Source organism: Notolabrus celidotus, chromosome 18 (assembly GCF_009762535.1).
Source record: "Notolabrus celidotus isolate fNotCel1 chromosome 18, fNotCel1.pri, whole genome shotgun sequence".
NCBI classification, from domain to species: domain Eukaryota; kingdom Metazoa; phylum Chordata; class Actinopteri; order Labriformes; family Labridae; genus Notolabrus; species Notolabrus celidotus.
The window spans coordinates 29482073-29509411 of NC_048289.1; the positions used below are offsets into that span (position 1 = coordinate 29482073).

At 43.5% G+C, this 27339-nt stretch overlaps 1 protein-coding gene across 8 annotated transcripts; it reads left to right on the top strand.

Annotated features, from left to right (window-relative positions):
* The first annotated feature begins 156 nt into the window (after nt 1–156).
* Nucleotides 157–26330, top strand: fbrs (fibrosin). 8 transcript variants are annotated; one of them, XM_034707490.1, is made up of 18 exons: nt 179–2021; nt 9910–10086; nt 10353–10379; nt 10509–10538; nt 10755–10803; nt 10885–11224; nt 11311–11546; nt 13128–13423; nt 13548–13592; nt 13729–13827; nt 16634–16702; nt 16918–16956; nt 17369–17440; nt 17589–17742; nt 18788–18868; nt 18951–19034; nt 21092–21308; nt 23352–26330. In XM_034707490.1, the coding sequence occupies exons 1-18, from the start codon at nt 1716–1718 to the stop codon at nt 24940–24942; spliced, it is 3912 nt and encodes a 1303-aa protein (XP_034563381.1). In that variant the 5' UTR covers nt 179–1715; the 3' UTR covers nt 24943–26330. The 8 variants fall into 8 exon arrangements, with proteins under 8 accessions (XP_034563386.1, XP_034563387.1, XP_034563381.1 ...); XM_034707489.1 differs by having other exon boundaries at nt 180–2021; nt 16619–16702; XM_034707492.1 differs by having other exon boundaries at nt 180–2021; nt 13179–13423; nt 16619–16702.
* Nucleotides 26331–27339: the final 1009 nt, after the last annotated feature.

Consider the following 27339-nt stretch of genomic DNA (forward strand, 5'->3'; position numbering starts at 1 on the left):
AGATAAGGTAAGTTATTGCACGATAAAAATTGCACCAGGTTATTTAAAAAGAAACATACACAGTATGAAGAACAGTGCGATTCAGATGGATACAGTAGTTACAGTAGTAGTTATTATTATTTTGCACTAATTATACAAACAGATAATCCTCAGCTTGTTTGTATTTAAATGTTTATGACAGTCCATAAAAAGCCAGCTGACAGTCTGGAAAGCTGACAATATTTGGAGAAGAAGAACACAGAAGGTCTCCACTGTGGGGCAGTATTCACAAACAAAGCTGCCAACCCACCCGTCCTGTGAGTGAGGAAGAAGAGAGGCGCACACAATGCACTGCTCGGCTGAGGGTTGTGTCTCTGGCTGTGTCTCTGACTCTGGTTGTCTCTCTGTCTCCCTGATTTCCACCATAAATCTCCAATTCAGTGGAAACTCGTGAAGAGGCAGCAGCGGGGCCGTCCTGGTTCTTCCTTCAAAAATTGACTCTCTGGATTCAGTGAGAATAAAGAAACGCCGGAGAGGGGGTCCAGCTAATCCTACAGACTGGATTACACAGTGAAGGCTGCATGAAGGAGCTGCCCGGCCCGACGGGGGCTCGGCCCACACCCTCGGTTATGGAAATCGACCCCGAGGCTTTTTAATTTGGGCCTTGATTATTTTGGTGATGACGGAGGAGGAAGGAAAGAAGAGTTTCGTGTAGATAAGAGAGATATTCTGATTGAATTGGCGTTTGGATGTTTAAAGAGTTTATATTCTTCCTGCTTTAAAGAGAACTGAAAGGTCTTCCCCGGCTAACAGCTGGATGCTAACGTTACGTCTTTCTTTTGATGTGATTTCAGTCGGCCATCAACATTACAGCTGAGAAAAACTACACGAAAAACACGTGTTAGCTTCGTTGTGTTACACTCGACCTGTTCGTCGTTACAAACACATCCTACAAATTAAGTTTCGTTTGGTTCCAACCTTTAAATATTGAGCTGTATTGAGTTAGCTTTGTGAATGCTAGCTTAAAGCTAACTGGCTACACTGACCTATCGTTAGCATTAGCATTAGCAGTTTCTGCTTTTACTACACCAGACAGGTCGTTTGACTCATCGGATTGGGTGTCAGTTTCAACTTGTGTTCCTTAAATTGAAGAATAACAATCTTTAATAACACAACACGGTGTATTAACATCGGATAGGAGAGTAATCTGTGCTAGCAAGCTAACCGTGTAATTTAGCTAACAGGTAAATAAATTTGTCACCGTTTGCAGAAATTTACAAAATCCTGGATGTTGGAGTTTTATTTAGGGATGTTGACATTCTCTTGGTTTTGATTTTGAGGTGGATCCGTGTGTGATTCGTGCTGCTTTGTCTCCAACACAAACAGTCGTTTTTTGTTTACATGCGTTTAACTTCAGTGGGTTGAATCTCTCTCTCTGGCTAGCTTAACGTTAGCCGTCTACAGGAACAGTCTGCTATGTCCTGACATCTGTGGGGGGTTTAAATTCCTGTGTTGACATTCAGATTCATTGAAATGACTCTAAAATTCCGCCGAAAGAAAGGCACTGATGCCGACAGACTGTCGTCAGAGGACGGTAAATAATAGCCACTGCTTCCATTAACGCCATTTTAACTGGGAGGGCCTGCCTGTGTGCTGGTTGGTGTATTTGCCGGACCAGGACTCGAACAAAGTGCCTTTGGCCCCACTGGAGTTACTAAAGGAGGTGTCTATCCATCATGGAGGGCCCGAGCCGGAGTACTGGATTCAGGCAGAGCCGACGGTCCCGGTCCCAGCGCGACAGGGAGCGGCGGAGGAGGAGAGTGGACCTGGCGGTGGAGAGGGCCACATCCCTGTCCTCAGGCTCCGATCGGGAGGGTCGTGGTGGGACCAACAATGTGCTGGGTCCCGGTGGGAGAGAGAGCCGGCCCGGCTTTGGGAGACACAGGCCTCCACGGCGGAGGAAGAGGGAGTCTGTGTCCTGCGAGGAGGAACTCATCGATGGCTTCGCTATTGCGAGCTTCATTAGCTTGGAGGCTCTGGAGGTAAAGTCCTCAAATTCAGACCCAATCAGCTGTCACCCATTAACACACATTAACACACATTAACACACATTAACACACATTAACACACATTAACACACACACTATTTTACTCTTTTTATTTCAATACTTTAGTGTATTTTATTTTCCCTATCTTTCTTTTTCTATACTTAATCTGTATTTATTACCCGGCTCTCTTACTGATCTTCCTGTTGTGTAAGAAGCTTGATTCTGATTGGTCAAAACCCCTTGACAGCGGTTATTAACTTTCACTAACATGAGCAACGCCAGAGTCAAACTGATCGCATGCATTCATGTCAAACAAGCGGCAACCTCCGGTCTAAATATATGAGTCCAATTGGGAAGAGGATCCGCTTGAGGCTGGTAAAATAATATTTGATGAATGTTTTTGACGTGTTTGTATTTTAAGTTAGTGGCCGGGTAATAAGCGAGATTCGCGTCAGAGTCTTGTCTCACCCTGTCTGGATTCTTTTTCCCATAACAACCTGCTAACCATACATTATCCCTTACTTATTTACCTTTTTACCTCTTTATTTCTCTACTTCCTTATTTCTTTATGTATTTATTTTGGTGCCTTGGTCTACAGTATCCTGTAACCTCTTGATTCCTCTGCCTCCCTCCTCCTCCTCCTCCTCCTTCCACCACAGATCAACAATGGACAGAAAAGGGTTAAAACACCCTGAGCTGTCCCACCAGGCTCAAGAACCACCTTAGCCTTATCTGTCATCCATCAAACAAACACAATTATCATAGCTTCATTTAGAGCATTTTAACTACTTAATAATGAAGTGAATGACACAATCAACAAAGTTAGAACTGCAGGGTAACTCACAATATACACCATATATGAAACTAGCCCATAATAATAATAATATAACACAATTCCATGACAATCACATCTTTATAAACTACAATGATCTGATAACTAAAGACTACTACATGTCCCTGAAGGTGCAGGATTACTGTCAAAAGCCCACACGGTAGAGACAGGTGAAGAGGAAAGGGAGTCTGTTAAGAGTAATTCAAATTAAATATCAATATGTGGCATTTAGAGTACAATGATTCCACCGCACTAATGAGGAAAGATTGACATGTCCATGTTTGGTCCCTCCCCTTTAGACAACAGATCAGCTGACATAGTAAACACTAAGCAAACAGTACATGTCAGAATCAGACTAGGGTGAAGTTTGCGCTCACTCTATCCTACCTTTTAACAACAATAACACACTTAAATCAACTCTAGAGGAAATAAACACTGAAGTCAATTCATTTCAAACTTTATTTTGATGTATTTATGTATTTATTTGCCCTCCACTGACACCTGGAAAGCTGGACAGTTGAGAAAAAACACCTAAACAACTTGAAGTGACGGGGGAGAGCTTTTGATTAAAATAATGAAGTAAAGATGATACTTAAATAAAGTTACTTAAAATAATGAGTGAATAAGTCAAATAATTACATTAAAATCAAGTTAAATTAGGTGTAAGTAGGACCACTACTTGGGAAGACACTTATTACAAAGGTGTAAGTGTAAATAAATAGAAACCTACATTTGTTTACTCTCCATAAACACATCTACATGCACTGAGTATGCAAATTTCTGCAGTACTTTGAGGCAAACGCACACCTACCTTTCGTTTCAGGTAATAAGATACAGGCAGATAAGGTTACTTCCTGCCTTTTATAAACTCTATAAATCAATAGATTTAACCAGCTCTCACAGTGTTTCCTCTACTCTTTATGTATTAAAAAGATTCTCCACCCATGTTTGGTGATACAGTTTGCACAGTCTTTCCTTTAACACACTTTGAAGTGACTGGTGTGTACTGAGCGGCGGCTTTTTCTCTTGTTGCCTTCACAATAAAAACTATTGCACATGAGACAAAGACAGACGATGCAGATCTAGAAGTACAAAAACAGTTTGAGTGACACTAATATTTGCAAAATAGGAGAAGAAGAAAATAATCAAAGTTGATGATTGGTTAAAAACAGAAAGAATAGAACAAAACATGACCAAAGAAAAGAGAAGGAAAACACTAAGAAGGGAATATCAGTCAGTGAAGCAGATGTTTAGAAAATGTCTGTGTGAATTCCTTCTTCCATCTTAGCAGTAGTGTTTTGTTGGACCACCTCCTGAAGCATGGAGACACTGGAGACCTCCAGTTTAGTCATACTCATTTTTAGCTGCAGCTATAAGAGGCTGGAAGAGGCTTTGTGCCGTCAGAGCATCCACACAGTCCGCCCGACTCTTTTAAATCATCGTCCTCCTCCATGAACTCCTCAACTCTGACACCGTTCTTTAGCCTGGAGGAAGAAATCCTCTCAGGCGAAACCCCAAGCCCCAAGGCGTCCCTCTGATGGGTTCTGGAGAGGCCTTAATTATTGATGTTCTAATTCTGCGAGGTGTTGATGAGCTGCCAAACGGCTTTTCAGGAGTAGAAAGGAAGAAACCCACCGAAACGTTTAGCTCCACATCAAAGGTCTCCATGTTAAAGTTTGGTTGTGGACTCATCAGAGCCGGGCAGGAGACTGGTTAGCTGGAGGGACGTTACTAACATGCATTTAGAGCTTTTAACATGATCTCCAGACGAGACAGAATTAGCAATCAGATGAAGAGAACGTCTACTAACGTGCTGTCAGAGAGGATATGGTGGCATTTTGTTGAGGGAAACCTTATTACCTCTCAGCAGGGGTTCTTGTAAATCTCTCTTTTTAATAACAAACATTTCTCAACTCATTTTTATTTATATAGAACATTTCATTCAATCAAGCATGCAGTTAGAAGAGCTTAACAAAAGAACAGAGAGACAGGAAACTACAGTAATTGATAAAATGATGAGACTAAAACAAGAGAGAGGAATGTGATATGAAGTAGTTAAAAATAGAATACTTAAAAAATAAATAAAATAAATTAGATAAAAAACAAAAAAAATAATATAAAGATAAAATAAATTATAATAAGATGGAATAAAAATGCTTCAAAATAAAATAAGATACTATAAAATAAAAAAAAATGCTTCAAAATAAAATAATTTAAAGAAATAATACCAGATAAAAAACTGAAATAAATAATATAAAAATAAAATAAATCATAATAAGAGAATAAAAAATACTTAAAAATAAAATAAGATACTATAAAATAAAGTACTTGGAATAAATACGATACTTAAAAATAATATAAAATTCTTAAAAACAAAATAGAGGACTTAAAATAAATAAGAGACTTCAGAATTATATAAAATATTTAAAGATAAAAATAAATTAAAACAAAAAAAATAAATATATAAAATCAGATAAAAACATGATAAAATAATAAAATATATTGTTATAAGATTTAAGAAATGATGTTGAAACAATGGTAATAATGCAGTCCAGGGCTAATAGGAAAGTACTCCAAGTTAATAACCAGATAAGGCTTACGTTTACTTTTAAAAACACCCAGAGAGCTTACCGTTTTAATATCCAGAGACAGAGAGTTCCACAGTTTAGGGGCATTAAACAGAAAGCTCTCTGGCCGGTGCTTCTGAGGGACGCATGAGGAACAATTACATTTTCACTATTTCCACTATTTTCTTGCATAAACTGGATTCACAGGAAAATAAACGTCTAAAGGCAGACTTGGTGGCTGGATGCTAACCCCAAATATAACCAAATTAGCTCAAAAGTGAATTATTCCATCATGCAATGTAACATCGAATAAACAGAATAGCAGCTCAACCAGTTGAAAGATGAATTCTGTTCACCCTCATGTCAGGTTACCTCCTGAACCAGAAGGCCTCTATTGTCCCTGCACAGCTCTACAAAGACATACAGTGCCTCTCCTTAGCAGCAGGATTCAGCACTAGGTCTCAATCGTAATAAAGCACAATCTTTAAACTTGTGGAGCTGAGATTGGTACCTTGACGGCATAAGAATATAGAAATCAAGGTCGGGATTGATTAATTTCTCCTTCCTTCAGAGGACGATCAGTCTTCATCCAACAGAAGAAACTCTGTGAAATTGAAGGACTAAAACAAACGAGGGCTGCACCTACACATTCTGTCTCCTGTAGATTAACGTGTTGATTATATTCTCAAAGTGTGGAGACGTTCTCAGTATTTCCCAGGCTGACATCCTAAACACAAAGAGATCCAGTCAGCTGTCACAGAGGAGGAAAGAAACCAGAGAGCGCCGCGGTCACATTTTAGACACATCATTCAGAGAAATTCCCCCTCTAACAGGTTTATTGGTGATGAATTACACCTGATGGATTTGTTTCAGGAGCTTCATTTTAAATGCATCTCTCTGCCAAACTGGATTTAAGGATACACAGATGTTGACTCCAGCAGCAGCACCACCTGTTTGAGACGTATTTATTTGAATGTGCACTGAGATTAATGGAAGTTAAATCACTATTTTGGCCTCTTTTAAAGTCATGACAGCAAGATGATGAAGACTGAACGATCACAGAGCGCTTTAAAGGAAGTGTTGATGCAGGAAATGTCTGATGTATTAATGTCCCTGCTGAAAGTTGAAGAAGAAGTCAGACAGGTTGCTTCGGCAAACTCGTATATACAAACTTCTTCATTTTCTTCTTCTAAGTTTGTGAATTCAACAACTGCGTGCGAGTAGAACATCAATCACAACTCGTGGTTATGATTCCAGCCGTCTGAAGTCTGTCACACTTTGTACCAGCAGTCAATTTTCCGTAATGGTTAACTCGTCTCTTTTCTTTCCGCTGCTCCCTCCGGGGCTTGGAGAAACACTTTGTACTCGATCTGTCTCTGCACATGATGCGCTGCTTTCCCAACCTTTTCAGCTTGTGACCCTCCAGAGCCAAACGTGTGTCATCACGGTCACATCTGTGCGCCGTCTGATGGAGATGAGACTTGTGCCTCCTTTTGATGTGAGGATTTTCGGGGTCATACTTTCCCATACCTCCCTGGAAAGATGTTTTAATGCGGACGTTTCTAAAGCGTTTTTTTTATTTTTTTATCAAAGTCTTTTTTATTTTTCAGATATACATTTAGAGCAACAACAACAGCAACATAGGACAGTCACAAACAAAAACAAACATGTCCTACCCCCTCTTCCCACAGCACTAATAATAATAATAATACATTTTATTTAGAAGCGTCTTTCAAAGCACTCAAGGTCGCTTTACAGACAGATTAAAACACAATAAATAAAAACAACAAGCAAAGTAACACCAAGTTTAAAATGAAGCAGTGGAAATGAAGCAGGGAATGCAGTTTGAAACAGATGGGGTTTGAGTTTTGATTTGAAGAGGGGTAGTGAGTCAGAGTTTCGGATGTCTGGTGGGAGTGAGTTCCAGAGTTGGGGAGCAGAGCGACTGAAAGCTCTGCTACCAATGGTGCTGAGACGGGCAGGGGGCACAGAGAGTCGGAGGGAGGAGGAAGACCTGAGGTAGCGGGAGGGGATGACGATGTGGAGGAGATCAGACAGGTACAGGGGGGGGGGGGGGAGGTTGTGGATGGCCTTGAATGTGTACAGGAGGATTTTGAAATTGATTCTGAGTTTGACCGGGAGCCAGTGGAGCTGCTGGAGGACAGGGGTGATGTGGTGAAAGGAGGGGGCTCTGGTGATGATGTGGGCTGCAGAGTTTTGGACCAGTTGAAGTTTATGGAGGGATTTGTGAGGGACACCGAAGAGGAGTGAATTACAATGATCGACTAGATCTCCAATAAGCACACAGCCAGACAATTAAACAGAAACATCTATACAGATATGACGCACACACAAAAATATTGATATATGTGTAAATAAGAAAATAAAATATAAAATATATACATTTATATAGAAATAAGAATGAAAAAGTAAGAACGGGATCACAGAGACATGTTGGCAGCTGTCATGGTTTAAACCATAGACTGTAAATAAAAATGGACAGCGTTGCTCGCCTCTTCCCGTTGTACAGTTCTGAAGCCAAAAAATCCCTCTCCTGGGCGCCGCCATTGTGCAGCCAGAGCCTGTGAAGCCACTGTAATAAGCTCCGCCCTACAGCGTAACCTCACAAGACGCTGTGTGTGTGTTGAAGTTTCTCTCTACGGCGGCTGTGAATAAAAAAAAACAGGAAGTAAAACCCTGTTTTTTAAACTCTAATAACTAACGAAAAAAGAAACTGTTCAGGAAAAAGAGGCCTTGGACACAAAACAGTCAAATACTAACTACATATCACCACAGCATACGGATGTGAGAAACATTCGTACGACGTGTATTCATTTTTTAAAGTTTGACTGCTCCTCCATTCAAATGAATGGGGGAGACGGATTTTTTTACCTATACTGCAGCCAGCCACCAGGGGGCAGACACACTGCTGAAAGCCTCACCACCAGGGCCGTATCCGGCACGCTTGGTTGAAACATACGATATGAACGGTTTGCCAAGTGTTAAAAAATGTCCTGGTGCAACCTCTGATGGTGTATCTGATTTTCTCTAGGTGGACAAGACACATGACCTCCCTTATCCACTGGCTATATGTTGGAGGTACAGGGTCCTTCCATTTAGATAGGATAAGCCGCCTGGCCAAAAGGGAACAAAAAGCCATCATGTTTGCTTGACACCCATTAAAAGGAGCGTTCTCTGGGGCGACTCCGACCAGTGAAATTAGTGGAGAGGGGTCTATTGTTGTGCCACATATTCCAGAAATAGTCTCAAAGGTGGATCACAAGAAACTATGAAGTTTAGGACAGGTCCAGAACATACACTATATTACCAAAAGTATTCGCTCATCTGCCTTGACTCACATATGAACTTAAGTGCCAGCTACACCTTCAACTCTTCTGGGAAGGCTGTCCACAAGGTTGAGGAGTGTGTTTATAGGAATTTTTGACCATTCTTCCAAAAGCGCATCGGTGAGGTCACACTCTGATGTTGGTCGAGAAGGCCTGGCTCTCAGTCTCCGCTCTAATTCATCCCAAAGGTGTTCTATCGGGTTCAGGTCAGGACTCTGTGCAGGCCAGTCAAGTTCATCCACACCAGACTCTGTCATCCATGTCTTTATGGACCTTGCTGTGTGCACTGGTGCACAGTCATGTTGGAAGAGGAAGGGGCCCGCTCCAAACTGTTCCCACAAGGTTGGGAGCATGGAATTGTCCAAAATGGTTTGGTATCCTGAGGCATTCAAAGTTCCTTTCACTGGAACTGAGGGGCCAAGCCCAGCTCCTGAAAAACAACCCCACACCATAATTCCTCCTCCACCAAATTTCACACCAAACCCAGACTCGTCCATCAGATTGCCAGATGGAAAAGCGTGATTCAGAGTTGCTGTTGTTCCCAAACTCTTCCATTTTCTTATAATAAAGCTGACAGTTGACTGTGGAATATTTAGGAGCGAGGAAATTTCACGACTGGATTTGTTGCACAGGTGGCATCCTATGACGGTTCCACGCTGGAATTCACTGAGCTCCTGAGAGCGGCCCATTCTTTCACAAATGTTTGTAAAAACAGTCTGCATGCCTAGGTGCTTGAGTTTATACACCTGTGGCCAGGCCAGGTGATTAGGACACCTGATTCTGATCCTTTGGATGGGTGAGCGAATACTTTTGGTAATATAGTGTATGTAGTAGTGTAGCAGGAGCTTGTTTTAATGCGGTTTTGATCAAAATCGTCAAGTTTTGTAGGACGAAATATCAGAAACATATTCAAAGTATTTCCCCTGAACGCACCTTCTGATAACGGCTTCACTCAGACAGCTGTAGTAGCCTCATGCAGGCTGTTTCACTGTCATTCTGCTGCTTCTATTTTTGCAGAGACAAAGCTGCAGATTAATTCTGTCATGACATTAATCAGCACACATCCACCCCATGGTCTTCCCCCTGAAGCAGACACGTTCACGCTTATTGACATTGATTTTCTTCCTCTCCATCAGATGGACTGCTCTCTGAAGCCCAGTCAGCGCTCCGACATGCTGGGACGGAGGAACAAGGGGAAGAGAGGGCCAGAGGAGAACGGCGGAGGGCCGCTGTCAGAGCCGGAGGAGGGAGCCCCGCACAGCTACTCCAGCAGCTGCAGGAACAAGAGCAGGAATAAAAGACGGAGGATAGAGGTAAACACGTGCAGAGCTCTTTTTATGATGTGGTCGGGTCGGCGTGTCCTGTGAGATGTTCGGCTAATTCCTGATCAAATAAGAGTGTTTACATTTCAGTCGAGTTGCTCACCTCCGCATCCTGCCGTCAACAGAGCCTGTTAAACTGGTTCCAAACACGCGTCATGCGAGGGTCTTTGTTAACAATCAGGAGTGGATTATCATAAAGATGCTTCAGTGGCAGTGAATGAGAGTTGAAGCTTAAACTGTGTGTTGTTCTCTTCCAGGGACATCCTCTGGAGACCGGCTACATTGTAAGTTTCTGGTGTTGAAGCAAACATGATGATGTTATGTCCTGCAACACTCTGCAACATTTCTGCAAACCTCTTTAAAACGAAGCCGGTGTATCGACTGACAATCTGAACCTTCTTTTCTTCTTTTAGTGTGACACTGAGAGTGACACGGGAGACAAGGTGTGTACTTCTGATCAGGGAGTTAATGCACAACACAGTCCTCACAGCTGGTCAGAGTTTAAGGAGCTCTGTTGACCTTTGCTGTTAAAACAATGAAACTGTTGGGCTCCTTTATTGGACCGTCACACATGATGCAATCTGGATGTGCTGTAAGAAATTGCTGCTTCTTTAGAAGAGTACAGATTTAACAAACTCTTTGTTTTTCTCCTCATCAAGGCTTCAGACAACGACATGGACCCAGTTTTCACAGTCAGTACAAGGAAAGGTATGAGATGTTCTCCCTCCTTTGCTTCTGATTCTCTGTCCTGTGATGTTCAAACACTGACCGTCGTTCTCCTCTCTGCAGTTGTGGAGCCTGCTCCAGCAAACATGGGCACATCCGTGAGCAAGAGCCTCCCGCCCGTGCAGGCCCGCTGCGGCAGCGTCTCGCGGTTGATGGTGACCCCGAGAGTATCCGGCCTGGAGCGAAGTCAGGAGAAAAACCTGGAGCCGCATTTCCCAGAGCCTCTTTCTACCTCTTCTGCCCCCTTCTGTCTGCCTTCCCATCCCCCCAACGCGACCTCAGGCACTGTCCCCCGGCCCAGCCCGTTCAACGGCAACGGCAGCCGCCACAACGGCAGCCCGCCGCTCTCCAAACCCAAACCCTTCCTCACACTGCCTGGACGGTCTCACATCTACAACAACAGGTGAGGACGCTTAACTCCTTTTGTTTTGGTTTCGTGTTGCGTAAACGCCGATCATGATTCATCAACTACAGTTTCTTTCCTTTCAGGAGCAGCACCCCGGTCAAACCTTCCTCATCTGCTTCATCTCTTGCGTCTTCCTCATCCTCCATGCGCCCCCCGACTCCCTCCACCAGTGTGTCGCTGCCCTACATCAGGGGCTCGGGATCCTCAGGGCCTCTCAGACCCCCATCCCGAGCCAGCTCCGGGGCCTTGTTCACGTCTTCACCCGGCCTGCCTCCTCCTCCTCCTCTGATGCAGGTTCCTTCACACTCCTCAGCAGCAGGTACGTTCAACAGAGGCTCTTTGTTTCTCTCTCTCTTCTGCTGTTAGGAACACAATGACTGAAAGGTACTAAAATAAACCCAGACTTCCTCTGTGAGTGTCTCGGTTTGTCGCAGAGGAAGTTGTGTACCGATGAACTTTGGCCTGATCATGTCGGCTGTGCAGCAGAGGCTGAATGTTTTAGATGTGCAGGCTAGATCAGGAGCTTTTCTGCCAAATTAATCGATGCAATAACAGAAGAGAATTTTGATAATCTCATACATGACTGTGCTACTTTGAGGGTTACTTCTTGCACATGCAAAGATCTTACAGCCAATCAAACTGCAGCTTTAACCTGAACGTCAAACCCCAACGTTTTGCAACCAGGCTATATGTTTTTATTATTTTATCATTTTCAGAACAAAACAACAAAATTCAAGGCTCATTTTGTGTACAAAGCAGATTTTCAGACAAAGATATTTACTGTCACCCCTTCCCCCAAGCACAGACAAATAAAATAAAATGAATAATAATAATAACAGACCTTTGACTCAAAAAGACATGGCACATGTCAAAAAGTAAGATTAGCAAAGACAAAAGAAGCAAACAAACAGACAAAAAGCAGAGAGAGGAAAACAAGAGAGAAAGTATTAGCACATAAATCGTCCTCCAACTCCCATCCATGAAGAATGCTGAAAACTGATGTTGGAGTCATCATCTCTTATGTAGTTCTGCAGTTCTGAAGGGTACTGGCCTTTCAACAGTGTATGTTTGAGATCTGAAGGTAAATAATCCAGGACAGGATTCCAGATCTTAAGGAATGAGCCTTCATCTGTCCTAAGAACTGCACTTATCCTTTCATGAGGCATAACATTGAAGATCTCCCTACACCACAGTGTTACTGAGGTCGGGGTGTCTTTAACCCAATTTAACAGAATGCATTTGTGAGTAAGATGCAGGAGTTTGTCCAACAACATGTAGTCTTTATGAGAAAGTGCTAATTCTTTAGAGGGCAAACCCAATCAGAAGAGTGCTGGATCCTCTCTTATTGTTGTCTTAAACCTACATTTTCTTACCGTTTCAAGAGACGTGAGTCATGAATCTTTAGACATTTAGAAGAAGATGATTTCACCGATTGAAGGATTTTAAAAGCTGCTTTTAGAGCCCTTGTAAGCAAAAGACGCTCACATATAAGCTGAGTTAAACCTGTGGGCATCACATTCTTGCACCTCCTTACATATCTGCATGCTCAGAGGTTTTGACAGGAATTAACTTTGTTCAGTCTCATGGCATGTTTTGTGATCTTTATAAAGACTAAGACAGGAGCTCTAAAAGTGTATGATACCAAACATGAGCGCATGTTTCTTTCATCTGTCTGTGTTCAAATGTTTAACCAAGTCTCAGGATACTTTCAGACTGGCTGTGTGTGATTTGAAGTTTGTTTTCTCCCCTTTAGACGTGAATATCTTGTTAATTACATTCTTCAAGACATCCTTATATTTGTCACCCTTTATGTTTGAATTTAAGACCCATCCTGTGATTGAGACACCAAAAGTCATCATGTCATTTTTTGTTTCTTTTATTTTGAAACCTTCTGCCATAGAACAAGAAATAATGCGTCAAAACTTAAACTCCCACTTCTTGAATTCACAAGAGCGCGAGGGCAGACGCAGCGTCCCCGGGGCTGAGAACAACGCGTCCGCCGCAGGCCGCTCCACTCCCGGTGGTCCGTCGGCGTCCAGCTCCACAGCGGGCTCCTCGGGCCGGACGTCTCAGAACCAGTCGAGCATCCCGCCGCTGGCCTTCCAGTTCCATCAGCACAACCACCAGCACCAACACACGCACACGCACCAACACTTCACGCCCTTCCTGCACCCCACAGCCACCGCACCGCCTCTGGTGAGACTCTCCCTGCTCTTGTTGCTGAACATCTGTGTCGTACTTGAAATTCCTGTGTGGCTGGAATGCGGACAGTTTTCAGTGTATTGTGATGTTTAACCCACGCACTGCTTGTGTCTTCCAGTTTGATAAGTATGCAGGCAAAATGGACGGGCTGTATCGACACCCTGTGAGTGCTTCCTGTTACCTCCCTGATTCTGAACACCTCAGCTCTGAAACTATCCTAATGAAACTGAGTTCAGTCCTCCTGTGTTCACTAAGATAACACGGTGTGTGTGTGTGTGTGTGTGTGTGTGTGTCTGCAGTTCTTCCCACAGTACCCTCCGCCCTCAGTGCCGAGTATTCAGCCTGTGATTCCTCCCACTGGGCCTTTCAGCTCCTTGCAAGGAGCGTTTCAGCCAAAGGTGAGAAACCCTCCCCGTACATGCTTGTACTAATTACTCCTGGGTGTCCGCTCGACCTCAGGAGGGCCTCTCGCATTACCTGGTGTCATTTTTACTCGTGTGGTGTGCATCTCATCACCCACACTGAGTTCCTCTGATTAAGATGCGTGTTTGATAACAGTGAGGATCAATCAGGCACGTGTTAACGAGCACATATGCTCTCACAGCAGGAGGCAACACAAGCTTTTTAAACATGAACCCTCGTTTTGATCTGAGACGGATCCTGTTCACACCTGGTTTTAAAATGCATGAGAAGGAGAGAGCTTGGAAGTATAAACAAAGTGATTTATGACACATTTGATCTCATATCAGTAAGGATGTAAGGATGCACTCAACCCACGATTTAATTAGAATCCTGATTTTTGATTCACGATACGATTCACTCACGATTTTCTAACGCTTTTCAAGAAAACTGGATTAAACTCAAAATTCAAATTACTATTTTATTCCAATTCTCAGATATGGACAGTTGCAATATATATTTTTTCTCTCGTATTTCTTAAGTCATCCTTTTCATTTTTAAGGTGTGTTGTAACTCAAATAATAAAATGCACACTTTTTTTCAGCACCTTGCAAAAAAACTCAAAATGACAGTACAAAAATATCTTGTTAGAACATTTCAGGACAATTCTAGAGAAATGTAAAGTGAACGATTCCCAAAGGAAAGTATAAATATTATAAAAAATAAGGTAAATCTCTTTAAATAGACTGAAGTGCAGCTAATGCTCCTGGCTGTAAATTGACATTTCTTCAGGAGTATCAGGGAAAGCCAAAATGCTGCCGTACCTCAGACTTGAAACACAAAGGTTCATCCTGAACGGCTCGGACTTCACCTGCTGCCGCCATGTCTGTTACACTCAACTCAGCGAGTGACGAGAGAGCAGCACCAGAGACTTAATGATGCAGAACAAGTGGAGTGAAATGCAGATGGCGCCTTCTACTCTTTAAAAATAATGTCTAGATACAAATGTTGTTAAATTGATTTTAATCCACCCTTATTTGTATCGATTTGTTACCGTATTTTGATAAATCCTTACATCCCTACATATCAGTCATGGTGCAGACTCTATGATGTGTCCTCAAGCCTCTAAGTCAAAGATGTGAGGCGGAAATATTTCACCGTCGCCCTGCATGATGCTTGCTCCGGCTTCAATCTCATCTAGGCCATTTCTGCCATCAACAAATCAGTAATTTTGCAACAGAAATTGCTCATTAAGGGAAATCTCAACACGTTTCCTAAGGGGGAAGAAAGAGTGCGGACGACATACAACGGTAAACTGACGTAATAGCAGTGAGCGTAGCCCTTTGACCGTTTAGTGGAAGTGGTTTAGGATGTTACAAAATCTGAAACAAGATTTCACACAAGCCTTCTTTCACAATGACGTCCTCGTGCAGCGTCGTAACGAAGCTCAGCTGTCATTCAAAGATTGTATTTGCGTCACGGTGTTGCAAAAGCACAAGAGGAATGACCTGCAAACTCCAACCTGGTAGATACTTCTGCGTTGACTCTACGCCGTAGTGGCAGACATTGTCCTGTGCACTGGGTACACTGGGTCTTTGTGTGTCAGAGTGTCAGCGCCGCTCTGCAATACTCCACCCAGAGGGATTCAAGTTGCCGTCGATCAAACTGCAGTTATAACAAAGTAGGACAAAAATAAGACGTTAGAGGAGATGCAAAGTACGTCTGATGTCAAATAAGTCAAAGTACAGCAGCAGGAAATACGATGCTGCCAAGCTGGCCAATCACAGGGCTTGCAGTCTCATTGCATTTCATTCATTTGTTTAGTGAGTTGGGACAATGCACATTATCAACATTAATGCATTGAGCATCAATGTAAGTCCCAAGGCAGGTACCTACACAACACAGACACAGTAAGACCTGACAGCTATAAATCATACGATAGACAATTACAAAACAAAACACAGGCAGACAAAATCAAGACTAACAAAACACAGGCAGACAAAATCAAGACTAACAAAATACAGGCAGACAGAATCAAGACTAACAAAACACAGGCAGACAAAATCAAGACTAACAAAACACAGGCAGACAAAATCAAGACTAACAAAACACAGGCAGACAAAATCAAGAATAACAAAACACAGGCAGACAAAATCAAGACTAACAAAACACAGGCAGACAAAATCAAGAATAACAAAACACAGGCAGACAAAATCAAGACTAACAAAACACAGGCAGACAAAATCAAGAATAACAAAACACAGGCAGACAAAATCAAGAATAACAAAACACAGGCAGACAAAATCAAGAATAACAAAACACAGGCAGACAAAATCAAGAATAACAAAACACAGGCAGACAATATCAAGACTAACAAAACACAGGCAGACAAAATCAAGACTAACAAAACACAGGCAGACAAAATCAGCCTGCATTGCTTTGATGCATAGTTTCATTTTGGAGGAAGTGCACGTCTGGCTTCTGCACGGCATGGATTCAAGGCAGGAGCATAAACCAGACTCACACAGCACCTTCCTGTCCTTGTAGATCCCAGACGAGTCGTAACAGAGGTGTAATATCCTTCCCTTGATCATGCAAAGTATGATCTTTCTCAGCTCTCCTCTTCTGTTCTGCTCTCTCACATGCATTCTAAAACCAAACGTAAACAAAGCAAAGTGATTCCAGGATGTTTTTAGCACCACCACAGAGAGGAATGATGTCAGATGTAAGCGTTTGTAGACGTGTAGTCCAGTAGGTTGTGTCTGATGTGTTGTGCTGTGTGTGTGACAGCCTCTTGTCCCTCAGGGAACGGGTCCAGACATCTCCGCACGACTCGGGGTTGTGCCTCACCACCTGCAGCCCAAAGACCCACGGGTGAGTTCACCACGCTTACTCAGAGCGACACGTTTGCATCATTACTCCAGAGACAGAGACGGTGTCCTTCTGTGTGTGTGTGTGTAGAGCAGTGTGAAGGTTAGGATGTGCTGCAACACGGGGCCCAGTCAGAGCAGTAAAGAGTGCAACAGTATTCCTGACGCGGAGTGAGACATGTTGATTAAAAGTGGTTTCACACTTCTGTTCTCTTGTAGCTAACTGATCCATTTGGGACATCGTTGAAAGTCAGTAATGTAAGCACAAACAGCTGTTTTTGATCCTTTGGCTCCTTAAAACCTTCAGCCTCTTTTTTACTTTCTCACTGCTTCAATCACTCTTTGCACTAATCTCACTAGTAACCCCGACTGCTACTGGTCTACTCTCTGCCCTTGCACACCCAGTTAGATATTTCAGACCCAGACACCACCCTTACATGATAAACAATATGTTGTTGTGATTCTCCTCCTGCCATTTTTCTTTTACCCCTGCTTGTGCAACTTTCACATTTTGTTTTAAACTCTCAAACTCACACCGAGCTCGAGCAGGTAACTCTCCCCCCCCAGCTGGACCAGAAGAACGTCTGACTCTGTGTGCAAAGGCTTTAAAGTTTCACATGCAAGATTCATGGAGTAACGTAGTGAACCCCTCTGATCTTTCTCTGTGCAGAAACCAGGAAAGTGGTGCGCTATGCATGTGTATTTGGCCTGGATGATTCTAAGCCATCAGAAAAAAGTGAAGGTACGCATCTCTGATTGAATCATGTGTTTTTTTTAATTTGTCCTGAAGCTTATGAACACAAGACAGCTGATCAGGAGACAGAGAGGTTTGCATGAGCCGTGCTGTGTTCTCTGAACGTTTGATAAATCCTTCTGCTCCTGTCGTCCAGCTGATGCAGGCTGATCCTCACAAGCTGGACTTCCGTAGTGACCTGCTGTCTCGGTTTCCTGGAGCCGGGGGAATGGGTCCGATGGGGCCCATGGGAGGAGCTATGCCTCCTACTCATGATATGAACAGGCCTCCCAGTCTGTTCCAAGCTACAGGTGCGTATCTCAACAGCTTGTCTCAGCTCCTCCCCCTTTTACCACGACAGCTCCTCCCATTTAGACCATTACAGCTCCTCCCCCTTTTAACATGACAGCCCCTCCCCTTTTTATCAAAACAGATCCTCCACTTTTGACCACAACAGCTCCTCCCACTTTAACCATTACACCTCCTTCCCCTTTACAATGACAGCTCCTCCCTCTTTTACCACAACAGCTCCTTCCCCTTTAACACGAAAACTCCTCCCCTTTAACCATTAAAGCTCCTCCCCCTTTAACCATGACAACTCCTCCCCTATAACCTTTAAAGCTCATCCCCTTTAACCTCAACAGCCCCTCCCCCTTTAACTACAACAGATTTGACCCTTTTACCATGATAGCTCCTCCCCCTTTAACCATTACACTGCCTTCCCCCTTACAATGACAGCTCCTCCCTCTTTTACTACAACAGCTCCTCCCCCTTTAACCACAACAAATCCTCCCCTTTAACCATGACAACTCCTTCCCTTTAACCATTACAGCTCCTCCCCCTTTTACAATTACAGCTCCTCCCCCTTTAACCTCAACAGCTCCTTCCCTTTTTCTCAAGCAGCTCCTCCCCCTCTTACCACGACACTTCCTCCCCCTTTTCAACAACAGCTCCTCCACCTTTTACTACGACAGCTCCTCCCCCTTTAACCATTACAGCTCCTCCACCTTATAGGAGTTTATAACTCTAAGTATTAAAACATGCAAACACAATAAAGACCCAAACTATTAAATTGAGTGTTTTCCCCTCCGAGCAGGATGACTCATTCCTAAGGAGAAAGAATCCCTTGAAGAATACCTTCCAAACCACTCTCCATTGTTTGCTTTCATGTCCTGAACTTTGACTCTTAAACACACCACACTAAGTGCTCTGTGACCTCTCCTCTCCTCACATCCTGGAGGCCTGACAGACTTTCTATCTTGGGCTACGAGATGAAGAGCGTCTCGGTAGCGCCGTCCGTTTGATTTGATGACTTGTGACATTTTTATTTATTTAACTACGACTCCTCTCCCTCAGGGCCAGTCAATCCGTCCTCGGCTCCCTTCATCTCTCCATCGACGCCCCACTCCTCCTTCCTCACACCGACGGCACACTTGGGTAAGATGCTACTTAATACTTTGACCTCTGACGTTCATAAGTCGAAGAGTGTTTCTCATGTTTACCTGCGTCTGTGTTTCAGATCCGTACGGTCGATCCCCGCCCTTCACCCCGCTTGGAGCTCTTGGTTCTGGTGCCTTTGGAGGACTTGGTAGCCCAACACTGGGTCAGTCTCACAACACCCTCTCTCTAATCTTAAACCCTAAGCTCAAAGAATCTCTGTATTCAGTCTTTAAACGCCACGTACGCTGGGTGAGCATTTAGAAATGAAAGAACCTGCAGCTTCAGTTACTTCTGAGACGGTGAAACAGGACCCTGTAGGTTCAGTTTGAAAGCTTATTGGATGCAGAATAATTCACAGTGGTTAAGGTGGCAAGATTTACGACTTTATGTACCTAAAAAGTCTGCTTTAAATCGTATCTTTGGACACTGCAACGTTCTGACAGATAAAATCACATTACAAATAACAAAAACACATCCCTACATCCCTGCACTGTCACCTCCTGACTTTATTGAATTAAAGAAGAGGCTGTTTTGTTTCCAAGCAGGCCCCATCAGTCGCCCTTATCATCCTCCCTCTCTATGGAGTGATATCTTCATCACATGTCTCCCTGATCGCAGATTTTCTAACCCTACCTCTGTTTCTTAGAGCTCAGTAAAAAACGCTCCTAGTCGTCTGCAACGTTCTCTAAAGTGGGGCTGCTAAATCAGCTGCTCTTAAAGCACCAGTGTTTCATTCAGTGTAGTTGGTAGTGCCAGATTTCCAGTTGCTGCCTCCTTCTGAGTTGCATACAAGCTCCAAAATGCACCACAAACATTGAGTGTATCCTCGGTGTGCTTGCAAAGAAAGGGGAGAGAACAGTTAGTGGACGGTTCGGTTCAAACTGAGCCACTTCAGAGAATAACATAATGCATGAAACCTCATTATCGCAAAACCTAGACTACTGTATTAAACCGTGGATGCTGTACCGTAAAGATATGCCTCAAAGCAAAACTAAGAAGGGATCAAGTCTCTTAGGAAACCCAAAGAATATAATGTCAACAAAAGTTGCTCTGGTTCAGTCTTTAATTTCATCAAATGAGAGGAAAGGTAAAAAACACTTAGTCCTTAGTCCAGCAGCGAAGGGTCAGTATGGAGGGTTTTAGACATTTAAATAGCCCTCCATATGATGGGCTGTTAGGTTGCACCAGTCCAAGCTCACATTGCTGATCAATTCTACTCAAACCGGAGTCAGGGCACAGAAAGAGAAGAAGCTGGAGTCGTTCGTCTCTCAATAGGAAGGCTTGCGGTTGGATCCCAGCTCCTGCAAGTGTCCCTGAGCAAAACACTTAACCAAAACATATCCTTGTGACGTAGTCGGCGTGTGTGGATGCAAATTAGTTGATTTGGATGGCCTCCTACTGTAGCTATGGTTAACTTCCTCCCTAGAATGAGGTAAAATAGATAATGCATCGGGAGCTTTCTCATGAAGGTGCAGCAGTTCAACGCTTATTTAAAACCCTGATTCATTCCTCTTAAAATAAATTGACATTTAAGTCTTCGCAGGAGTCTTAATTAAAGTAAATCAGCTGCAGCAGGAGGTTTGAAGGAACTGAGATCTGGTCCTGATAAGGCTGCAGTTGTAGATTCATTTTGAAGCTTTAAAGCAGCCTCTAATGTTTCCCTTGTCTCTAAGACTCTTTCCAAACAGAGCAGGTCTAGACCGTACTCTATGTTCTATTATCAACAAAGACCTAACATCAAGACGGGATAAGATCCAGTCCCATCTTACAGACAGGACTCAGTCTGATCTCATCTTAATCCACCATGAGCAGAGCACTTTGCAGCATTTAGCAAGTTACAGTGGCAAGGACAAACTTCCTTTAACAGGCAGAAACCTCCAGCAGGACCAGACTCATGTTAGACACACATCTGCTGAGACCGAGTTGGTTGGATTCTGTCCAATGAGCGATGTCGCTGATTTATCAGGAGTGTTAGGTTGTGTTGAAACTAAAACAAGCTGGGGGTGATCGTTTATTAAAGCGCTCAGTGCTCAACCGCATCAACGACAGAGATTAAGCAACGACACATTAGTCTGGACTGAGATTATTACAGTACATTGTGTAAAGGAATGTATCAGTCAGAGGAAACACAAGACTATCTGAGGTCAGATTTAAGTAGGACAAAAATACTCTGAGCTTTTGTTGTTGTCTTCATGTTTTCTGTCTTTTTTGTCTCCACAGCGAACTCTGTGTTCGGCCCTAAAGACTCATCAGCTGGCGTCGTCGGAGGCATACCCACCCCCAACCATCACGACCCGTGGAACCGCCTACACGGCGGCCCGTCAGGCTTCCCCGCTGGTCCCAGCTGGGCTAAAGGCGCCGACAAGAGGGACGAGAGGGACCGAGGGAAGGACGGAGAGAGGAGAGATATTCCCCACATCAAGGATGAAAAGGACAGGTGTGAAACTCGGCTGATTTGTTTTGACATCACTTTGTATTAGCAAGCCGTAATTATCGTACAACCCCCGGCAACCGCTCTGAAAGATCCTCAGTATGACACACAGAAGAGACGTGAAGTTCCTGCTGAGACACTACAGAGAGAAAGCGAGGGAGGACAGCCTATAGTGATGAAGAGCGTTATATCACATCACAAACTTGTCTGTGTTCCTCATAAATGAAACAGATGGAGAGTTTAATATTTATCATGATGAGGAAGAACAAAGCAGGAGCAAGCTAATGCATGTTAGATTTAATGTTCCTGATTTAGAGTCCAGAAAATAAACTTGAAGCTGCATTCATACTCGCACAAAAACTCCTTAAAACATACCAACATTTTAGAGGTGGGCTGCTTTCATGTACAATTTTTCACCCTAACTTTCTCATGCAAGTCGTACGATTAAAAATGTCACAAGACATGATTCACAGGGTGAGCTGAGGCAGGGTGAGAACGCAGCAGGATATACTCTGACAATTAAACACCAGAAAGTGGGTGAGAGAAGAAGTTCATATCAAACAATGGGTGTGATTGGAAGAGCAACAAGTGATGGGAAGTCACAGTCTCGATGTCCACACTCACTGACTTTGAGTGAGTGTGTGGCGGATCTGTTGCAGACTTTTTAAGCCCTTACGCACCCTTTCTGTCAGTGTGCACATCTGCAGATTAAGCATGATGGAATTACCCAGAGTTCACAGCATTGTGACGTAAAGAATGGGACTCCCAGGCGCAGATTTAGCTCTGTGATTAAGTTGTGCGCCCATATGGCGGGCGGCCCAGGTTCATTCCCAGCCTGCGGCCCCTGTTATTCCCCCACTCTCTCTCCTGGGTTCCTGCTCTGTCCACTGTACTATCCTCTCTAAGTAAAGGTGTAGAAGCCCAAAAAAACACATTTAACTAAATGAAAAACACAATACAGGATTCCCAGGAGAAGCCTGCAAGAAATAAAGAAAGAGAGATTGGAAACAAGAAGTTGCTTCAAAAGTTTGCGTTTCAAAATAAAAGACGTTAGCCTGTAAATATAGATATTTATAATACTTCCTTAATCAGCTGAAATGTACACATCTACTCACGTATGTGTTTATATATACAATAGCATTTATATTTTTAGATTTCTTTTGATTTTATGTTAAAGCAATTATGGGGGGAAAAAAGCGTACATTGATAAATCGTCGATCACCTGTCAGTTGATTCTTAAGCGCCTTGGATTTGAGTCAAAATTGTACAATAAAACTTCCTAGTGCTGCTAAGGTGAGTAACATGAGGTCATGCAGGTGGTGTGAGAAGTCCCAAAGTGCTGTCCCATTCCTAGTGTTACCTCATGGAGCCCTTGCAGCTTCGTGCACTCGATCCAATCCAATCCAGCTTTATTTGTGTGACACCTTTCATGGATACAAGCTTGCAGCCCAAATATGCCTTACATAGAACAAACAGACGATGATATGCAATGCTTTAAAACAAAACAATCATGACAGTAAGAAGGATAAAAGATGGAGTAAACCAAAATAAGTAAATAAATAAATAAAAAGAAGTAACAATAAAATGAAATCCTCTTCCGGGAGACGACAGGGAGTAAATCGAGATTAAGCCGATTAATAAAAACATCAGAGGTCACAGAAGAGTCGTTTTGAAAACATGAACGAGCGATATTTTGGGGCGCAGAGCTTCTGAAAACTCTCAGGAGTGCTTCGTGAAAGAGGATTCAGACTACCTAAAGAACTTTAGTGTCAGTGTTGGGTCAGAGGCTGCATGAGAGAGGACTAACATGTGAAATATGATTAATTAAATGAATTGTGATTTCGTGGAAATATGAAAACACCATCGTTCATACTTTGTAGGATTTATAGCCGCCCCTCATGAGCTCGTGAAGTCCTGTTGTTTCAGAGACTCTCATGTTGGGGACAGTAGTATGATGTCCCGTTATGTAACAGTCGTGCTTTGTGTTGTGACGTCTGATCTGAGTATTCCTGTTATGTAACTCTGCGATGTGCTCATTATGTTTTGCAGAGACAACATGCTGTACGGCCGACCACCTGTGAGAATGTCTCCGGTCGCCCCCTCCTTCAAGGCCCGCAGTAGCACCCCGGTCTCTCACATCAACGGCCACAGCAGCTCCCTGGGGGGCGGCGGACCCATCGAGGACCTGACCCGCAGCCTAAGCAGAGACAGAGACCGCGAGCGAGACAGAGACAGAGACGGGGACAAGAGGATGCTGCCGAATGTGTCTTCACGAGGTCTCCCTCTTGGCTCTTCATCTTTAGTAGCAGACAGGGACAGACCCCGGTCCTCCTCATCCTCTGTGCTCACTACTCCCCCGCCCTCCAACCGCTCCGCTCCATCTCCCCTGGACCTTTACCCCCGCTCACTCGCCCAGACAGCACACAACCATCACAACGATTCATCACACTCGCAAAGAGACGGCCCTTCTTCCTCAGCAGCTTCTGCCTCCGTCACTTCTTTGTCTCAGGCCAAGAAGTCTGACCGGACTACAACGCCCGTCTCCAAACCTCCCATGCTCCTCCCGCCTGTTAAAGTCAAAGAGGAGCGGAAAGAGGAGCCAGAGCACATCCCCATCACGCTGCCTCCCCCTGCCCCCAACCACTTCGATCGCCCCAACAGCCACCCGCACCACCACACATCTGGTACCCCCTCCTCCTCGTTATCATTGACTCCCACCCCTGGTGTCCAACTCATGCAACACGCTCCAAATCCTCCTCACCATCAACACCTCTCCCTGCTGGACCGTACGAGGGCTATCGAGGCGTACTTGGGGAGCACAGGGGCTGCAGGGTTGATGATGGGCCCAGGAGGAGATCGTTTCCACCATGGCCACGCCCAGGGACCACCACAGGGTCCACATAGCTTCACGTGGGACCCCTGGAGGGATCTGGCAGCGCAGCAGCAGCATCATCAGCATCGCAGGGAGGCTATGGCACTTCGTGCTGACCCTCATCTCGCCCTGCGGTCTGATCCACATCTGGCCCGGCTGCTCCAGCATCAGCGCCTTATTGAGGCAGAGAGGGCGGCGCAGGCTGTAGCAGCTGCAGCGGCAGCAGCCGCCCCTCACCACCCTCCAACATCTACCTCTTCTGCCGCCTCTGCTGTCCGCCAGGAGTTTGGTCTGATGGCTCATCACTTTGAACGGCCTCCTCATCTTGGACCCCCGGGAGGAGGGCTGATGGATGAGGAGCAGCGAGCCCAGATCCTGAGGGAAGACTTTGAGCGGGCTCGCTACTTTGGGATGCACCCGCACCTCCCTCACGGCCCCCACCTTTCAGGCCCTCATGCTGCTACAGCCGCTCACCTGGAGCAGCTCCACCCTGGCCTTCTTGCCCACTCGCTCAACCACGGAGGCCATCCCTCCCAGCACCACGCTGGCCTCTACGCCCGTCTAGGCCATCTGAACCATCACCATGTGCCCAACGGCATCCTGGCAAAGACCCCTGCAGGCTTGGTGGGAGCCCTGGCGATGGGGGCACCACCTCCACTCATTCCGTCCATCACCAGCCGGTCGTCCACGCCTCCCCGCGGCTCTAGACTCGCAGGGCCGGGTGAGCTGGCTCTGTACAGCGCCCACAAAGACGGAGAGTCCAGATAGTACAGGGACAACACTGGAGGAGATGAAGGGAAATGTCAGGATCACCGTGCTGCTCTCAACCTGCCCCCTTTTCCTCTTGCAGACTAAGAAACCCTCCCACAGCCCGAGTAGGGTGACTAAGACTGGCTGGGGGTGATGTCGGGGAGGGAAATGCAAGACTTGGAATATGCGCAATGGTTCAAACAGTGCAATTTAAAGGTACATGGTTTCTGTGCATCCTTGGTGTATTTTTATTTTCTACTGGCCGATGTTTCTTACAGTAGTCGGTTTCTGAAGCTGTATGAAGAGGCAGAGGACAGCTCTTTCTCATTTGTCAGGTGAATTATGATCCATGCTCTTCAGCAAGCCTTTTCCAGGTGGATTGGAAATGACTTCCAGAGGGATGTACACTGTGAAAACACGTCAAGGGTTCATCCTGGGATGTTGTAAAAGCCCTGTTCTACATAAATCAATCCTGGTTAGTCATTGTGGACGAGGGTGTTTAGACAGACGGTGGTAAAGTGATGCTCTCTGTTTCTGTCTTTGTGTCTCTTTGTCATTGTGAAAGACAAGATTACTGATCAGACCATTTTAAAGATTGGTAAGCATTGCACCTCAGTTTCCTGCTTTACCCAAAAATCTTAAACCCAAACCCTTCAAAGCTTCAATGATGAGATTCAACCCTTTTGGCTCGTTTTTGTTAAAATAATGAACGGCGAGATGAACTGTGCTAAACTGTGTGAGGTAACACAGTGTTTTAGAGCTTCCTGTTACTGTTTTCCCAGTCTCCTCTTGACTATATATGTGCAGGACCAGATTATAGTAGTCTAGAGAAATTGCCTTTGTAATTATTATTCTTAACATTAATTATCTTCTATAATAATAAATATATTCACTGTTATGTTATTTGTCTTTGTTTCGGGTATCAACCAGTACTCTCTCCCCAGGTAGTAATCTGTTTCACATCAAGCAAAAGACAAAAGGCTTGCTTCACGGACACTTTTCAATGCTTGTGAACATTAAGCCGTTTCCATTGCAACCTCTGGCCTCTTCAAGGATCTCATCTATGACTGTTTTATGCTGAGAGAGAGAGAGAGAGAGAGAGAGAGAGAAAGAGAGAGAGGTTTTCCTGTGTGTCATTGGTTGTGTGTTATATCCATTTGGGACTTTGGGAGCCTTGTACATTGAACTGTCGAGTTGTTTCAACAAAAATAAGTTATATACATGGAAAAGTGGGACATCTGCTGAAGAACTGAAAAAATATATGTACTTGTGTCAAAGGACAACTAGACAGTGGGTATCCTGAGAGGGAAAAGACTGGGTCGATTATTTTAATATGACCATTTTATACCTTTCAAACCCCTCCCCTAGAGACCACAAAGATGAATTATTAAATGAATTGTTGTTTACGCTGTTGTGTGGGTCTTTTTTATGAGTCTTATAATTCCAGCACACCGTCTTCTCTTTTTATTTATACACATAAATGGACAGATCTGAAAGTAAGTACAAAAAGGTAACATTATTGAGTAAACTGACTCAAAGATTCAGTTATATATTTGTTTTCTCAACAGTTTTAATCAATCAATCAAGAAAGAAAGAAAGAAGCAGAAATAAAAGAATGGCAAGACATATTAGGGGAAAATAATCAAAATAATAATACAAATTAAAATAAGAGACTAATGCACACCATCAATATAGTGTGTCATAAAAATAAGTTAAACCGTGAAATTAATATTAAGAATATAAATAGTCAAAATAAATACATTTTAAAAAGGGTAAGGATACGAGTTGAAAATAAAACTAAGGCTGAAAATATCAATAAAAATGAGTAGATAAAATAAATAAATGAATGTAGAAGTAAAAATAAAATAAGATAAACAGTTAGAATTACTAAAATAATAAACAATAGCAACATTTAAATCAGTATTACAGTTAAAGGAAGTAATACATTTGTTAAACCCTAAACAAAAGGGTTGAATAAATATGTTTCTGATTTTTAGCTCCACTCAGATCCTCCGGCAGTTTTAAGCCAAGTAATCCTTTATTTTTATACAACATAGAAATTGAGGACATATTTTGACAAATCAGTGAATTTATGACCTTTTTTGATTAAAGTGGACATACATTTAAATTTTTAATCTTATATCAGGCATTTTACACATTAAAATAGCATCTCAGCTTAATCACACTGCACTTTTTCTGACTTTTCATAACCAAATGTTATGATAGAAGGCTGTCATCTAACCTAGCATTGCTAAAACATTATATTAATTTAGATTTATTTCTCACAGCATTTTGATGAATAAATAAAAACAGCTGGAGTATGTATCAGCTCATAGCTACGTCAACGTCTTTTTAATGGTTACGTTCTGAAGAAATGACACAAGAATTAGACATGTTGTAGTATTTAGTAGTATT

Coding starts and splice junctions, on each gene's coding strand:
- fbrs (XM_034707489.1), top strand. CDS start 1,716: ATGGAGGGCCCGAGCCGGAGTACTGGATTCAGGCAGAGCCGACGGTCC. Junction 2,022..9,909: donor TTAGCTTGGAGGCTCTGGAG/GTAAAGTCCTCA, acceptor CCTCTCCATCAG/ATGGACTGCTCTCTGAAGCC. Junction 10,087..10,352: donor ATAAAAGACGGAGGATAGAG/GTAAACACGTGC, acceptor GTTCTCTTCCAG/GGACATCCTCTGGAGACCGG.